General features: G+C 40.8%; 1 protein-coding gene across 4 annotated transcripts in view; it reads left to right on the plus strand.

The window, feature by feature from the left end:
* Nucleotides 1-19063, plus strand: part of LOC126473954 (protein pigeon) — a 500491-nt gene that overhangs the window by 432050 nt on the left and 49378 nt on the right. For all 4 annotated transcript variants that reach the window (XM_050101320.1, XM_050101319.1, XM_050101322.1 and 1 more), the window contains 2 exons: nt 8139-8353; nt 14876-15094. In XM_050101320.1, the coding sequence (XP_049957277.1) occupies nt 8139-8353; nt 14876-15094 (434 nt within the window). The remainder of the gene's footprint in view (nt 1-8138; nt 8354-14875; nt 15095-19063) is intronic.

Consider the following 19063-nt stretch of genomic DNA (forward strand, 5'->3'; position numbering starts at 1 on the left):
TAGCTTGTGGCGATGGCGACCTACGTCGTCCTGTAGCCACATCTTCTTGTTCATCTTTGTCAGCCTGGAGTTGGTGTCGGCTAAGATCGGTCTGCTGTCTTCTGGCGCGGACATCATCAAATATCTGCTGCCTTTCCTGACAGTAGCGCACCACATGTCCCGGTTGTCCACAGTGAGAACATGTTGGTTGGTTATTGGTTATCCGGGTCCTCCAGACGTCACTCTTCCTCATGCGGCATTGTAGGAACGTAACTCCACCTGGGTCTTGCCGACTTTTTCACTGTTTTAAAGGGACGAGAGACTGGGTTCAATGTCTTTTCCACTTCCTCCCTTATGGCCTCTTGAAGTGTCTTGGTTTTTTGCTCACTGTACAATCCAAGTGCCATCTGAACTTCCTCTCTCACTATCTGATGAAGAACACTTGTGAAATCAGTTACTTCCTCCATCACAGACATCGATACGATGTTTGAAAGCCGTTCAAACTTCTTGTGTGTAATTCTTTTTTGATTCATTGTCTCGATATACTGGCACCATTTTATGAAGTCGTCTGCTGTCGAAACCTCTTTCATGGGTAGGGCTTGATACATGTCCTCAGCAACACCCTTCATGAGATGTGCAACCTTATCTTCCTCCTTCTTTCTAGGATCCACTATTTTACACAGCTCCAAGACATCTTGAATGTAGGATGCTGAGTTTCTCCTGGATGCTGTGCCCTGCACTTTAATTTATCTTCAGCATTGCACTTCTGTCATTGTGTGTTGCCAAAATGCTTGGGCAGTTTTGCCTGGAATACTTCCCAGCTTGTGAACTTCTCCTCATTGTTCTCATACTGTAGCTTGGCAGTGCCCTCCAAGTACAAAAATGTGTTAGCCAAACACACGGTGTCATCCCATTTATTAAATTTGGCTATACGCTCATATACCTTCAGCCACTTGTTTGGATCTTGGCAATCATCACCAGAGAACTCGGAAGGATGTCTCGTGTGGTGGCACGCCATTGCTGTCATCGTATCGTCCTCTTCTTCTGTTTCCGGTAGATTGTGATCTGTTGAATATGGCTTGAACTCAGGTTTCCGTCCACATAAACGGCAGCTCTGTCATGGCCTGATGGGAGCCACTGTATCGTCGATAATGTACAATATCACAAATTCCAATACCCAGCGTCTCCACCAGAATAATGTCACGTAGAAGAAGGTGTAATTAGATGAATGACGAACACTAATTTCACTTAATGAAGGTTTATTCAGCACTTGCACATACAAGAGCGCGGAGCGAACTGCCTCCGGCCCGAACATATACAGTACATACCCGGCTGCAGAACATTGCAGTACAGTGATTTTTGTCATTTTTTGATACTTCTAGAATGTACTCGAACTGAATGTAGAAATTAAAATTTTACAGTCCAGGTGAGTTTTGAACTCACAATCCCCAATGCAACAGTTTAGTATCATATCCATTACACCACAGTGCTACTTAGCTTCTTCTGTGACAATATTTCAATACATTACTAGAAATATTATCAACCCCTGCAGAGTTCTTACTTTTTAGAGAAATAATGTTTTTTTGAATTTCATCTATAGTGACAGGATTAAGGTGCATTTCTGAAATTGTGTTTGAATATACAGCTTGACAAAGAGTTACAGCTTCATCAACATTGGGCTTGCAACCAATCTGTTGAGTTACAGACAGGAAGTGTGTATTACAAATCTCAGCCACACTTTTGGGTTTATCTACTAGGGTACCTTCATATCTGATTTTATTTACATCTTCTTTGCTTGTTGTATCTCTTCCTGTTTCTTTTTTTTTTACAATGCTCCAAATTGTTTTTATTTTATTATTAGAATTATCTATTTTCTTCTCATAATAAAGGGCTTTCGATTTCTGAATTAGTTTCTTTAAAATTTTAGAGTATAATCTATAGTATTTCCATTTTTCTACATATGCAGATAATCTTATTGCAGCATAAGTTTCCCTTTTGGTTTTACATGACTGTTTTATACCATTTGTAATCCAAGGCTTACTTACAGAATTGGGAGCACTGTTTCTGACCCATTTCTTTGGAAATATTTCTTCAAAAAGAGCATAGAATTCATTTATAAAACATTTAAATTAAGTTACAACATTATCAAGGCTACATGCTAAAGACAAATCCATTTGCTGCAACCGTTTCTTTTGCCTCTTCGTTCATTACTCTTATGAATTTCCATTGAGGAAATTGTTTTTTTGAACAGATTAACATCATAAAGAGTGAGAGTTTGTCCATCATGATCTGATAGCACACTTATAACCTGCCTGACTGTATAATTCCGATGTCTACTTACATCTAAAAAAATGTTATCTATCATAGTTTGGGACTCGGATGTACTTCTTGTTGGGAAGTTTCCTGTTGCTTTACAAAGATGGAACTTGCATTTTGGACACTGCGTGTGCATTATAGCTTTTCACTCATGACTTTTACATCTGGATGCTGATTTACACTAATGCATGGCAATGGTCTATAGTATCATATCCAGTATCTTCTACCATTTTCAGTTCATTTTTATGCTTTGTAGGCACATGTAATGGGGTAGCTTCATTTGAAGGTCTGCCTCTCTTTTTCATAGTCCAATTTCATGTCATAATCTGTGATTCTACAGTAGACTGACAAAAATGATGTAGATTCAAAGTTTTCTTTCCAGGAAGCCCAAGACAGTTTGCTCAAGCACATACTCCAGCCATGAATTGGTTAATGTTACAGCCATATCAATGGCCAGAGCATTGTGTCTGCTTTCATATTTTAATAAATGTTCCATGAACTGAAATAAAAGTGTCATAGCTGTCAATACCATCCATGGTAATGTTATACAGTTTCACAACTTCAAGTCTCAGAACATCAAGGTAAAATATTTCCCTCTTATCCCAACAACTACAGCCTTGTTTGATTCCGGTGCCTTTGAAGTTTGAGCTCAAAGTGACTGAGCTGTTGTCAAACCACTTTGTGAGGATTACAGAACCATCATTGCTGATAAGCTCTTGAATAAATCACCGTAGTTCATTTTGCCTTCTGGCTGGATCAGTATATCAAAATCAGTCTAAATCTTCTTCCTTGAGATAGTCCAGTTTCTGGTAAAATTCATCATTGCTGTCAGCCACTGAAGAAAAATCATCATCATATTCAAGTTCTTCAGTATCAGATACATCACTATTTTCGAGAAGTTCTAAAGTCTCTTCCATGCTGAGTTTTTTCTTTATAATTCCTGATCATTATTGAAAACATTTCAACTAATTACTAACAACTAACTGTTGTAAAAAAAAGTACAAACACTTAGAACTGGCACACAAACAAAATGTGAATTTTTGTAGTAAACCAAAGATAAGGACTAATGATTTTTTGAAACTTTTCCATGGCATCTGCAATTCTGCTGACTTATAGTTGTAACTAGTTTTGAAATTATGGAAACCTCTTTCAACAAGAAAAACATATCAGAACATTACTGAACTTTTACTGAGCTCGTAGCCACAAACTTTTTCACGGCCGACACTTTGTGCGTGTATGGAAGTTCAAACATAGGTCAACAGATGGCACTGGCATGCTTACTAGTAGAAGAGAATGTCCAGTACAAAGTACACTATGTCGGTTGCAAAGCCTTTAGAATGCATATATTGGCTGAAAATGAAATAAGCATATTCAATATATGCTCTACATGAAATATGTCTAGATCTGCATGATTAAGATTAAACATTTTGAAAATGAGTTTAGCTTCATTCCATTGTGTGCTAGGAACATCATGGTAAGTCTAGAAGCAGCTAATTCAAAACACCCCATAGGTTTTTTAATTTCAACTAAAATAATATGACCACTGGTTTAATTTGGTCCAAATTTTGATTGCAGTACAGCACCAATTCTGCCCGACATGGATTTGACCAGTTCTTGGTAGGTTTCCAGAGGTGTGTGACACCAGATGTCTATGCACAGATCACACAACTCACATAAATTGCTGGCTGGTAGTTTGCGAGTGCAAAGGGTGCACTCAATCATGCTCTTCAAGCCATTGTAGCATCATTCTGGCCTTGTGGCATGGACAGTTACCCTGGTGGAACATGCCACTGCTACCGGGGAAGACATCCAGCATAAATGGATGCAGGTGGTCCGAAATAATGTTCATATAGTTCACAGCCATGATAATTCTTCAATTGCTACCACAAGTCGCATGGAAGCCCATGTGAATGTCACCTTTAGCATAATACTGCCTCCACTGGCCAGCATCAGTGGTGCAGTGTATGTTTTGAGCAGCCAGTGTATCCAAACACAACCACCAACTTGAAGTAACAACAAACATGATTCACCCAATCAAGCGACACGTTTCCATTAATCCAATGTTGAATGTTAATGATCCAATGTTCACTGTGGTCATAACTGATGTTGAATCAACATGACAACATGCACCGTATTTACTCAAATCTAAGCCACACTTTTTTTGTGGTTTTTGTAACCCAAAAACCCACCTGCAGCTTAAAATCAAGTGCAAAGTAAGCTGAAGTTCTGAAAAACGTTGGTAGGTGCCACCACAACTAACTTCTGCCATCGAATATATGTAGCGCTACACAGGCATGCTTTGCAGGCACAAAGATAAATACTGGCGCCAAAACCTCTGTGTCAGTAAATAATTCTTTTAAAAAAAAAAGGTAGAACACGAGGTTTTTTCTCTGCCCCGAGTTTTGACCACTGCATTTTCATACATTATCCAATGAAGTAAATAGAAATTCCATATTGTTCATCTTCGAATGTAGCAGCCATTCAAATATTTGTAGCAACAAAAATAAATTTCTCTAGACAAAAATACCAACAATGCACAAGGCTTTAAGATTGTTGCACGAATTCATACACTGGGGCTCATTAAGATTTCACGTAGCAGCACCTATTGCTTCGTGGAATTTTGTGAAGTGCTTGTTGATGTTAGTGAACCATAATGAAGCGCTTTCATTATAGTGCCAAATTCAAGGGGGGAGTTATTTCTTCTGCGGAACAAAGTGCTAATCGTGCTGCAGGTCTGCGATACGGGACTGATGAGAGCAATGTCAGGCGATGGCGACTGCAGAGAGACAAATTATTTGAATGTTCAAGTAGCAGAAAAGCATTTAGTGGCCCAAAGTGTGGCCGCTATCATGCACTAGAAGTGATTTTAAATGAATTTGTTAAGGAACAGTGTCAGACATTCCTGCCTGTGAATGCCAAAATTTTAAAAATTAAGGCACCTGAAATTGCTAGAGAGCAAAAAATTGAAAATTTTAAGGCTAGTCGCAGCTGGATTGATCTGTTTATGAAGCGCTGGGGTTTTTCACTTCGGAGGCATACTTCAGTTGCACAGAAGCTGCCCAAAAATTATGAAGAAAGCATTGTGGAATTTCAGTGCTTCATAATTAGGTGATGCACAGAAAAGCAATACCTTCTTGGTCAGATAGGAATTGCTGACCAGACTCCCGTATATTTTGAAATGCCGTCAAATTATACGGTTGATGGCAAAGGAAAGAAAGACAAAAGTGTTCTTACATCAGGGGGTGAAAAACAGCGGGTGTCCGTCATGGTTGCTTGCACAGCAAGTGGAAATAAATTACCCCCATTTATAGTTTTTAAGAGAAAGACTTTACTGAAATTGGAAGTGTTTCCAAAAACTGTAATTGTACGAGCAAACAAAACTGGGTGGTTTTCGGAGGACATGGTGCTGGAATGGATTGGGCGTGTTTGGTATCGTCGTCCTGGTGCAATGCTTGGTTAACGCAGTCTGTTGGTATTAGATGCATATGCAGGCCATATAACAACTGCAGTAAAAGGAAAATTAGAGGAAAGCAAAATGGACATGAGAATAATTCCAGGTGGGATGACGTCAATTCTGCAACCACTTGACATCTGTTTGAATAAACCATTTAAGGACGAGCTTAAACCCATGTACACAGACTGGCTTTTGAAAAGCGACAGACAACTGACACCAACAAGACGTGTAAAACACGCAAGTTTGTCACAAGTGTGCCAATGGATTTACGATGCATGGAAGTGTGTTCCAAATCAGACTGTGCAACAAGCATTTAAAAAAGTTTGATATCCAATGCACTAGATGGTATGGAGGACGATGCTCTGTATGAAGAAATGAGCAACAAAGAATTGAGTGATAGTGATTCAGAATCATGACTGATATTTTAAACATTTCATTTAACTTGACTTTAGGTTCTGCCTTACAGCAGGTCTTGTCTTGGGGGAAGTCTCGTCAGAGAGGTCCACCGCATGAGCGTCTAGGGAAGTGATTCCAGTGGTGGTTTCGCGTTGTCTTCCACTGATGATGATGAAAAGATAATGAGGACAACACAACACCCAGTCCCTGAGCGAGAAAATCTCCGACCCAGATAGGAATCGAACCCGGGCCCCTTGGTGTGACAGACTGCCGCGCTGACCACTCGGCTATCGGGGCGGACATTTTGTATACGATGTATTACAAACCTAATAAAATTTTGTTTTAAATTTCAGTGTTTAATTTCTAAATTATTTTATAAGTGTTGCTACTCTGCATTGCACAGGATACAAAAGCGTGGAGAGCTGCATCAAACAAGTCTACAGACTGAAGACAACAACAACGCACTCTGCATTTGAAGTCCTCACTCAAAATCTACTACAAAAATCTGACTGGCAGGACTGTTTGGGATGTATGTCAATATGGCCAACTCTAAGTTTTGTATTTTTTCCTACCTGTGACAAGAGATGGTTGCTAATAGGAACTTTTATGAACTGTGAATATCATGCTGTATTCTCTTCAGCATAAGAATAATATGAATGTAAACATTATGCCATGTATTCTTTCATGTTTGCTGCTATCTCATTTAAATCCTGTCTGCCTAGTAAACTGTGAAACTAGAGTGAGACAACAGCAAACGCAGAAGAATATACATATGTCACATTTATATTCATATTATTCTTATGCTGAATAGTGATACAGTCAGAAATGAAGCATGGCAACTGAATAGATTTTTAAATCTAAGATGACTCTTAATTCCTGTGCAGAATGTAATGTACTAAAGAAGCATCTCCAAAGATTTTCAAACAGAGAAAAATTATCACTAAACTTGTTGATAATTATCAAAGAAAGCAGCAGTGTAAGTAACAACAACTAGCAGTCTCTTGCCATTGTTTCACTAATGAGACAGTTCCTCTTTTTTTTATAGTAAGTGGCGGTAGCACGCACAAAAGCAAGCCATGCCGCGAGCGGCGACAGGTCGTAAACACTCATTATCAGAATGCAACAAACAAAACATGACACAGTACAATAATGCATTTTCAGCTTTGGCGTAAACACTTAACAAAGTGAACAGCACTTATCAGATGAAAGCAAAATAAGCATTGATTCAAACCATACAAAGCATGTGAAAAAGGAAGGGTACCCGTATAAATACGGACGAAGCGCTTGATACATAGCAATGGCTACCTGGTAAAGCTTAACTGCTAAATTTATGACTCGAACCAAACTACTGTAGCTGTATCTTCATCCATTCGACCTAAATTGTGTCTCATGTTACAATGGACCAACTTTGTTTCTATTTGGAGGTGCGATCTAAAACTTTTCTCTCCCCTTGAATTTCAAGTCTCAAATTTCAGGTGCAGCTTAGATTCGGGAAATTTTTTTTCCCTTGATTTCTAGTCTCATTTTGCAGGTGTGGCTTAGATTTGAGTAAATACGGTAGGAGACATCTGCTATGGAGTCCCAGCAAAAAAATTCCTGGGGGTTCAGACTGTGTCAAAAACTGTGTTTAATCTGTTAAATATTGTTTCAATATTAACACTAGATGATCAGTACACACAAAGATAATTAAATTTCCTTGTAAATGCCAGTAATATCTCTTAGTTCAATACCAGATGTTACAAAATGTTTATGATTACTAACTGTGATGTCAAACTGTATTTCCTGGTGAGTATAGTCGCTGTGTCTTTCATTATTCCTGTTTATAACTTTTATATTTTTGACATGTTGAAAAATGAATGATGCTTATCCTGTCTTGCATTTTGGATTTAACACATTGAATTGCTTACCCGTAATATTTTTGTTGCTTTTGTTTTCCAAATACAAGTTTTGTATTGTCTACAGAATTGTGCTGATGTTAGTTAAAATTTTTCAGAGACCAGCTAGATGAAGACCGACGCAATGTAATGTTTGTCCTCTTGGAGCGTTATTACTATGCCATAGAATCATTAGCTTTTCCTCTGCCTCAAGGATTTACCTCCTTTTTTACGTATCTTGGATACAGGACGTTGTCTTTCTCTATGTTTTTGCAATACCTTCAGCGCAGCGTTTTTGAACTGCAGATTGATGTCATGAAGGCTATTATGGCAGGTAATTGTAACTTCCTTGAGTGTAGCAAATTAAATAATATCTAATTAAGTTAAAAATGTGTAAAATTTTGAGAATCAATTTCTGACTGTCATGTAAAATGTCCGAGTGTCTGCTCTATTTCATATCTGTTCCATTTCATAGGAAATGAAATAATGTTGTGAGCTCGAGAACATACTTTGAACGTACGGTCAATGCTGTAGGAGTACAATATAAGTACACAGTTATAACTGTGTACTTAAGAGAAGAAAAAAGAGAAGTTAAGCTACCATCCCAGGGCTAAAAGCAATGAGAAACCACAGTCGCTAATTTTCCCATGGGCAACAGCTCTACTGTATGGTTAAATGGTGATGGCATCCTCTTTGGTAACATATTCTGGAGTAAAATAATCCCCCATTAAGATCTTCACGCAGAGATTACTCAGGAGGATGTCATCACCAAGAAAACAAAACTGGCATACAGTAGGGTGGAGCTTGGGATGTCAAATCCCTTAATCAGATTAGTAGGTTATAAAATTTAGAAAGGAAGATGGGTAGTTTGAAGTTAGAAATAGTGGGAACTAGTGAAGTACAGTCAGGACTTCTGGTTAGTTGAGTACAGGGTAATAAACACACTATCAAATAGGGATAATGCAGGAGAAGGCCTAATGGTGAATAAGACAATAGGAGTGTGAGTAAGCTTCTATGAACAGCATAGTGAATGCATTAGCACAGCCAAGACAGACATGAACTAAACACTCATCACAGTTGTATCCTTAGATGCCGACTACCACTGCACCTGATAATTTATTTGCCACTGACACTTAGTGTGGAAGAGACTGGAAGATACTGGAAGGTTTTTTATTGATTATATAATGGTGAAACAGAGATTTCAAAACCAGATTTCAAACCATAAGTCCTTCTCAGAGGCAGATGTGAATATTGACCATAATTGGTTGGTTGTGAACTGTAGATTAAAACTGAAGAAACTGCAAAAAGATGGGTAATGAAGGAGATGGGACCTAAATAAGTTGGAAGAACCAGAAATTTTTGAGAATTTCAAATGAGCAATGATTGAAACAGGAGAAAGTTTACAGAAATAGAAGGGGAAATAAATGAAGTTGAAATGGGAGGTATGATACTGTGAGAAGAATTTTACAGAGCAGTAAAAGATCTTAATTGAAACAAGCCCCTTGGAGTAGATGACATTGCCTCAGAATTACTGATATCCTTGGGAGAGCCAGCCATGACAAAATTATTCCACCTTCTGTCCAAGATATATGAGACACATGAAATACCCTCAGATTTCAACAAGAACATAACAATTCCAATTCCATAGGAAGCAGATGCTGTCAAGTGTGAATGTTACTGAACTCTCATTTTAATGTGCCATGGTTGCAAAATACCAACACCAATTATTTGCAGAAGAATGGCTAAACTGGTAAAAGCTGATCTGGAGCTTGATAAGTTTTGGGTTCTGAAGTAATGTAGGAACACACGACGCAGTGCTGACCATACTACTACTCTTAGAACATTGGTAAAGGAAAGGAAGAAAGGTTGAACAGAATGGACAGTGTCTTGAAAGGAGTATACAAAATGAACATCAACAAAAGCAAAACAAGGATAATGGAATATAGACGAATTAAATCAGGTGCTGTTGAGGGAATTAGATTAGGAAATGAGACTCTGAAAGCAGTGGACGAGTATTGATGTTTGGACAACAATATAACCAATGATGAAAAAAGTAGAGAGGATATAAAATGTATACAGGAAATAGTTAGAAAAGTGTTTACGAAGAAGAGAAATTTCTTACCATTGAATTTAAATTTAAGTGTTGGGATGCCTTTTCTGAAAGTATTTATCTGTGGTGTAGCCTTGTAGGGAAGTGAAATGTGGATGATAAACAGTTTAGACAGGAAGAGAACAGAAAATTTTAAAATGTAGTGCAACAGAAGAATGCTAGAAATTAGATGGGTAGATCATGTAACAGATGAAGTGCTGAAAAGATTTAGGGAGAAAAGAAATTTGTGACATAATTTCACTAAAAAAAGAGATTGGAGATATCAAGGGATTTAGTATTGCAGGGAAAGGGGGGGGGGGGATCATAGGAGGAGACAAAGAGACAAATGCAGTAAGCAGGTTTGAATGGATGTAGGTTGCAGTAGTATTTGGAGATGAAGAGGCAGTAAAAGTTTTCAAATCATGTAACAAGAGGGGCCAAAGAATGGAGACAAATAAGTAATCTGCAACATCTACAGAAACCAAATATGGCTATAAAAGTGGAATATTAAGAAGGGCAAGGTCGTGGTTGAAATTCAGGATTAGTCTTCTCAACATTGTTGTTTAATTGTTATACTGAAAAAGTAATGAAGCAAATGAAAGAAAAATGTGGAAAAAGAATAAAACTGCAAGGGCTACAGATATTAGAAACATATCCTTTCTGCTCAAGAGCAAGGAAAACATAGAAGACCTGATAGAAGGAGTCAACAGTATGCTTCACACAGATTGTGGGTAGGGATATCACAAAACTAAGTATATTGGAATGATTTGTTTAACATCAAAACTGAAGTCTCATTCAAGTAAAAGAAGTGAAAGAGTATTCATATCTAAGGAGTAAGATTACGTAGAGTGACTGAAGCAAGAAGATAGCATAAGTAGATTGGCATGGATAGCGTTCCTCAATGAAAAAAAGATGCTGCTGGCATCAGATATTGAAATGAAACTGTCAATGCAGACCCTGAAAACGCATGTCTGAAGCTTGCAATTCTATGATACTGAAACATAGACCATGAGGAATTTGAAGAGGAAGAAATTGGAACCATTTAGAATGAGATGTTACTGAAAAAGATACAAATTTAGTGTACTGGCAAGTTACAAAATAATGTGTGACTGTACTGGAATGACAGGTTGACAGGGAAAATTTTAAGGCCAGGAAAGTAGTATAATTTGCAAACCATATTGTATATGATTGTCACAGATGACAGACACGCACACACACTCACACAAAAGCAACTCACACATGACTGCAGTCTCTGACAACTGAAGCCACACTGTGAGCAGCATCCCCAGTGCATGATGCGATTGGCACTGGGTGGGGGTAAGGAGGCTGGGGCAGGAAGGAGGGGGGGGGGGGGGGGGAGGGATAGTAAGGTAGAGATGGGAGACAATGAAGTGCTGCTGGTGAACATGCAGGAATGAGGTGGAAAGTGGGTAGGGTAACTATGTGCAGTCTGGAGGCTAGACGCAGGGCAGGGGAGAGGTGGGGGTGGTGGTGGTGGAAAAGGAGAGAAGGAAAAAAACTGTGAGGAATGGTGGAATGAGGGCTGTGTAGCACTGGAATCGGAACAGGGAATGGGCTGGGTAGGTGAGGCCAATGACAACTGAAGGTTGAGGCCAGGAGGGTTATGGAAACATAGGATATATTGCAGGGAAAGCTCCCAGCTGCACAATTCAGAAAAGCTGATTTTGGTGGGAAGGATCCATATGGCACAGGCTGTGAAGCAGTCATTGAAATGAAGGATGTCATGTTGAACAGCATGATCAGCAACAGGGTGGTCCACTTGTTTCTTGGCCACAGTTTCATTCATGCTGACAGGCAGCTTGTTGGTTGTCATGCCAACATAGAATGCAGCACAGTGGTTGCAGCTTAGCTTGTAGATCACATGACTGGTTTCACAGGTAGCCCCCAAATCACCCCGTGTCAACTTTCCAGAACTTCTTAACCTTGGATTTGCCTCACCATTGTTCCCCAAATCCTTCAACATGCAAACTAACCTTCCATCTGCAGCCCACCATCTAAAAACTGATCCCAACCTATCTGCAGACAAAGGCTCCACCACTGTTGTTTTGAACCGCAAGGATTATCTGGCGGAATGACCTCTGCCAGCTGTCAGATACATCCACCTACAGATCTTTCCACAGTGACCCCATTCCAGAAATCCAGCACGATCTCCAGTCACTCCCCAAATCCTTAGGCCCATCCCAGAACCTCTCCTTGGAGTCCATCTCTCTTCTCCCCCTTACCACTTCCTGCACTCCTACCTTCTCCATGATTCCTAAAGACCCTAAATCCAACTACCCAGGATACCTCATTGTGGCCAGTTACTGTGCCCCAACTAAGAAAATCTCTGCTCTCATAGACCAACACCTTCAACCTATTACCCAGAACCTACTCTCCTACATAAAAGATACCAACCATTTCCTCTACTGACTCTCCACAATTCCTGTCCCTATGCCACATAGTGCCTTGCTTGTCACTATTGATGCCACCTCCCTTTACATCAACATCCCTAATGCCCATGGCCTTATCACTATTGAACACTACCTTTCCCAACACCCGACGGATTCCAAACCAGCAGCCTCCTTCCTAATCGCCATAACCAACTGAATCCTCACCCACAATTACTTCTCCTTTGAAGGCATTTCCTAGAAACAAATCCAGGGTACAGCTATTCGAGGGTGAGGGCACTCTATCAACATTCCTCCAGAACCATAACAGCTTCTCTGCCATTTGCTTCACCTGGTCCTACTCAACCCAACAAGCCACCTTCCTAGATGTTGACCTCCACCTCAAAAATGGCTACATCAGTACCTCTGTCCATATCAAACCTACCAGCCGTTCCATACCAAGAAGTTCCTTCCATACAGCTTAGCCACCTGTGGCCTCCGCATCTGCAGTGACGAGCGGTCCTTTTCAAAATATACCAAGGGTCTCACAGAAGCTTTCTCAGACCACAATTATCTCCAAAATTTGTACATAAACGAATCTCTTGTGCCTTATCTTTCCAGTCTCTCACTACCTCCCAAAGTCTCATCAAATGGCCACTAGGAGCATTCCCCTTGTAACTCAGTACCACCCAGGACTGTAGCAACTGAATTACATTCTCCATCAGGGTTTCAACTACCTCTCATCATGCCCTGAAATGAGAAATGTCCTGCCCACTATACTATCTTCCCACCCCTCCCACTGCGGTATTCCACTGTCCACTGAACTTGCGTAATATGTTCGTCCATCCTTACACAACCCCTGCTCCCAACCCCTTACCTCATGGCTCGTACCCTGTAACACACCTAGATGCAAGACATGTCCCATACATCATCCCACCACCACCTACTTCAGCCCGGTCACAAACATCACCTTTCCTGTCAAAGGCAGGGCTACCTGTGAAACCAGTCATGTGATCTACAAGTAAGCTGCAATCACTGTGCTGCATTCTATGTGGGCTTGACAAACAACAAGTTGTCTGTCCACATAAATGGCTGCTGACAAACTGTGGCCAAGAAACAAATGGACCACCCTGTTGCTGAGCACACTGCCCAACACGACATCCTTCATTTCAATGGCTGCTTCACAGCCTGTGTCATATGGATGCTCGCCACCAACATCAGCATTTCTGAATTGCACAGTTGGGAACTTTCCCTGCAATATACCCTACATTCCCATAACCTTCCTGGCCTCAACATTCATTCGTCTTTGCCCTCATCCATTCCAGCACTACTCAGCCCTCATTCCACCATTGCAGACAGTCTTTTTACTTCTCTCCATTTCCGTTACTTCCCACCCCGACCTCTTTCCTGCCCTCCATCTAACCAACTGCACATAGCTGCCTTACCCTCTCTCCATCTCATCCCTGCATGCTCACCTGCAACACTTCACTGTCCCCCACACCCACCCTACTATCCCTACCCCTCCCTGCCCCAGCCTCCTCCTTACCCTCACCCAGTCGCCACTCCCATCATGCATGGGTGCTGCTGCTTACAGTGTGGCTTCAGCTGCCAGAGACTGCAGTCATGAGTGTGTGAGTTGCTTTTGTGTGTGTGTGTGTGTGTGTGTGTGTGTGAGAGAGAGAGAGAGAGAGAGAGAGAGAGAGAGAGAGAGGGGGGGGCTATTTTTGATGAAGGCCTTGCTGATCGAAAGCTTATTTGTAACAGTCTTTTGTTTGTGCCTATATTTGACTCAGCATCTCCACTATATGGTGAGTTGCAACTTTTGTTTTCATAAAATTGTTACATTTCATCCTGGATTTTCCATTGTTTGATATTCTGTATGATGTTAAATGTAATTATTGGTACATGTTGTAAGAAATGTCATACCACAAAGTAAAGAAAAATAATCTTTTAGTTTCATAAGGAAATAATAAACATTTCTTCCTGGCAGTTGAAAACTGTAGTGGTTATGAATGGTCATTTTTGAAGTACCACATTTATTGTAAAATCTGTACAGTACAGTGTTCTCTAACATTGAGGTCTCACTATCATGTTGAAATTAAAAATTGTAAAAGCATAACTTGTTTATAAATGTGAGGAAAGCGCCATAGGGGTTCACATACCCACTTCTCTTGAACTACCTCAAGTTGGATGATAAAGAAGAGCAAAAGAAATTTGCTAAAGCATATTTCCATTGTTTCTTATGTGCCAAGAGTTATGTTTGAGTATGTCTACTGAACAGGGACACAAGCACTAATGTTTATTATAAAAAAAATTGTATGTATTAGTATTTCAATTGTTAATTCAGCTTGCTAACACTCGACCATTTTAACCAATGAAGACACAGGTGATTCCAAGGAAGGTGTGAAAAGGAAGTTGCGACTGCTGCTTTTTCTGCCAAGATCTAGAGCAAAGCGTTTGTTGAATCAGTGGACACATCCAGCAAGCTTAATGTTGCGGGCTCGAGAACATGCTTTAAACATATTGTCTGGTGTTGAAGGAGCACAAGCTCGAGGTCATCCTTCCCAGAGGACAAAGAACATTCAGTTGGGTTCAAAAGGTATGTTACAAACATTCTTTAGAAGAAATAGTTTAACATCTCTTCTACACGGAAGAGGCGAAGGAACTGGTAAGTCTGCCTAATATTGTGTAGGGCCCCCGCAAGCATGCAGAAGTGCTACAACATGACTTGGCATGGACTCGACTAATATCTGAACCAGTGCTGGAGTGAATTGGTACCTTGAATCCTTCAGGGCGAATCATAAATCCGTAAGAGTAGATGGGGGTGGAGATGTCTTCTGAACAGTGCATTGCAAGGCATCCCAGATATGTTGAATAATGTTAATGTCTGGGGAGTCTGGTGGCCAGCAGAAGTGTTTAAACTAAGAAAAATGTTCCTGGAGCCACTCTATAGTAGTTCTGAATGTATGGGGTGTTGCACTGTCCTTCTGGAATTGCCCAAGTCCATCAGAATGCACAGTGGACATGAATGGACGCAGATGATCAGACAGGATGCTTATGTATGTGTCACCTGTCATAGTTGTATCTAGACTTATAAGGGGTTCCATATCACTTCAACTTCACACACCCCACCAGCCTGAACAGTCCCCTGCTGACATGCAGGGCTCACAAATTCATGAGATAGTCTCCATACCCATACACATCCATCTGCTTGATACAATTTGAAACAAGACTCGTCTGGCCAGGCAACATGTTTCCAGTCATCAACAGTCAAATATCAGTGTTGACAGGCCCAGGCAAGGCATAAAGATTTGTGTCATGCAGTCATCAAGGGTACATGATTGGCTTTTGGCTCCAAAAGCCCATATTGATTATGTTTCGTTGAATGGTTCACATGCTGGCACTTGTTGATGGCCCAGCATTGAAATCTGCAGCACTTCTGTCATGTTGAACGAATCTCTTCAGTCATCATTGGTCCCGTTCTTGCAGGATCTTTTTCCGGCCACAGTGATGTCAGAGATTCGATGTTTTACCACATTCTTGATATTCACGTATTCAAAGTACACCCGTGAAATGTTCATATGGGAAAATCCCCATTTCATCGCTACCTCGAAGGTGCTGTGTCCCATCGGTCAAGCACTGACTATAACACCAAGTTCAAACTCACATAAATCTTGATAATTTGCCATTGTAGCAGCAGTAACCACTCTAACAACGTGGGCCAGACTCTTGTTGTCTTGTATAGGCATTGCTGATGCAGTGCAGTATTCGGCCTGTTTACATATCACTGTATTTAAATACGCTTGCCTATATGAGGTCTTTGGCACTTCAGTGTATTTTGCACCATAATTGAGAGGCTGCCTTTAGAGTAAGTTTGCAGTTAACTAATGTAGAGAAGCATCATTGTACTTATTAATAACAATAATTTTTAATGAAATGTGTTGTAATTTTCACTTTAGAGCCAACAATGGATATTGAACACAAATCAGCTCCTGTAGCAACAGATTAAAATTGTCTATTATTCCATGAAACCAAACAACAATAGTTCTGATGAAATTTAACATATGCCATAGTTTCAGATAGAAATTTAATATGCAGTAGTTCACAACTGATACTGATACACATCAAGCACTTCTGACTCACTGTGCACACACATTGCAAGTATGATATTAAGCAAAGTTCCGTTAAGCCTATCAAAACACTATGCAATATGTCTAAATCAATCCAAGTAACCAGCCGTAACAGTCATAGCTCACTTTGGACAATATAACTGAAAGATTGTGTACTGCCAGCCTGCTATAGTAGTTTATGTCACCAGCCTTTGATACTGACAGTGTTCCCACCACCTGCACCCTTGTTAGATGTGGGAAATGTTACACATATCAGTACATCCATATCTTTCATTTGCACATCAGGTGTGATGTGAGAGGTTTGGTGATTCAACTGTCTGTGAAGCTGTATCATTGTCCAAGGGTGTGCTCATCAGCTTGCAGGAAAGGAGGACCAGGCAGCTATCCTGTGTTACCCGGGAGTAGACAGGGCTACAATGTGGTTGCAACTGTGAAGATGGTGGGCTCCTCAGTGAGGGAGGTCGCTGACCAGGGTGCCAAAACTAGTACTGATTGATGTTTAATGAGGGACCGTTGTCAGTCACCGGCATGTGGGGTGCACCCTGTATTGTGAATCAACCATTTTTGTCTGCTGGAGGCAAATGACATGAGAGCAGCTGGCGGAGTAGTCCACATTGATTAACTTCACAACCTCAAGAAAAGGCCCACAGAGATGGCATGAACTCTGGCTGACAGCACTATCCAGTACCATAATGACTAGTGTGAGTCTGGCTAGTGTGCCTGGAAGATGGCACACTGTCAGACCGCTTGTGCAACTTTGTTGTCCATATGAGGCCGGTAGACGTAGTGGTGTGCCAGTTACTTCATCTGCAGCGAAGAACTTGGTAAACTGCACAATAAAAATTACCCCATTCACATTTTTCATGTTTGTGAAACACTTTGGTTGTGTTTATCATAAAATTCTGCCAGGAAATTCAAATCTTACAGTGCAAAAGGCTTCTCGATCCATTCATTACCAATAGAAAACAAATTTTCACATTAAGAAATGATACCACAGGACAAGACAAAATTTGGCTGAGGAAACATTAAGTCTGATATCCCACTACGTTTATGCATTGCCCAGCCCTGTTTTTGACATACACGATTTGCCTGCAACACAGGAGGACTCTTCAAAAACTGTGATGTTTAATTGTTTTATGGTGACATGAGTAAACTGATAAAGGGCCCAAACGTCCATAACAGACACAGCCAGGAGAACAATGGAATGAGCTTATAACAGGTTGATGGCAAACAGCTTAACCCTCTATCTTACAGGGAATCTATATATTGGCCACGACATCTTGGTAGATGATTGTTGCAGTGTCTGTGTGTTTATGGGTTGCATTTTTTCATATGACTTGTCAAGCCAATGGTAGCACGGCATCTCTTGCCGCAATTGTCACAAGTGTATCTGGCTGCTGAGGCAGGAGCAGTGGTAGCATTGTGAAGCTTTTTCTGCCTTCATCTGTCTCGCAAGCCTTCATCATGCTTCGACATTCCAGATGATATATCATCACGCCACTCTGGTCTCATGCTAGCCTGTGCCTCCCATCTGTTTGTGTCGATTCCAGAGCTCTCCATATTTCGTTTACAGGAGTCCTTGAACCTCAATACAGGACGTCCTACAGGTCTTTTGGCTATAGAGATCTCTCCAAGCATCACCTCACATGGTAATCTGTCTGGATCCATACAGTGGACATGTCCCAGCCAGCGGAGTCGTCTCTGCTTCAAGATAGCTGAAATACTGTTGCAGTTAGTTTTAGATAGCACTGCTTCTTTGGTCACTCGGTCCTTCCACGTTACTCTGAGGATGGATCTCAGGCACCGCCATGTGGAAAGCATTAAGGCGACATTCTTGTTTGGCATAGGTAGTCCATGTTTCCGATGCATACAAAAGGATGCTGAGGATGCAAGTTTGATATACAAGAATTCTGGTGGTCAAAGAGAGTTTGTTGTTTTTCCAAACACGTGTAGAGAGTTTGCCAAAAGTTGTTGCAGCTCTTCCAATGCGAGCATCAATTTCCTTGTCAACAGTCATGTTTGATTCTATAGTAGATCCAAGATAGCAGAAGTTATCTACGACTTGCAGAGTAGTGCCATCTAGTGTGATATTCGGCTTTGTGTTAGTACCCTGAACCAGATCATGAAGATGTCATCAATAAATCTGTACCAAACTTTGGGTTGGCAGGCCTGGGTAACCAAGAAGGCGTCCTCTAAGCGACCCATGAATAGGTTGGCGTATGAGGGGGCCATCCTGGTACCCATGCTGTTCCCTTTAATTGTCGGTATGTCTGGCCTTCAAAAGTGAAGAAGTTGTGGGTCAGGATGAAGCTGGCTAAGGTAATGAGGAAAGAGGTTTTAGGTAGGGTGGCAGGTGATCGGCGTGAAAGGAAGTGCTCCATCGCAGCGAGGCCCTGAACGTGCAGGATATTTGTGTATAAGGAAGTGGCATCAATGGT

The sequence above is a fragment of the Schistocerca serialis genome, chromosome 4, assembly GCF_023864345.2.
Source record: "Schistocerca serialis cubense isolate TAMUIC-IGC-003099 chromosome 4, iqSchSeri2.2, whole genome shotgun sequence".
In the NCBI taxonomy this organism is placed as follows: domain Eukaryota; kingdom Metazoa; phylum Arthropoda; class Insecta; order Orthoptera; family Acrididae; genus Schistocerca; species Schistocerca serialis.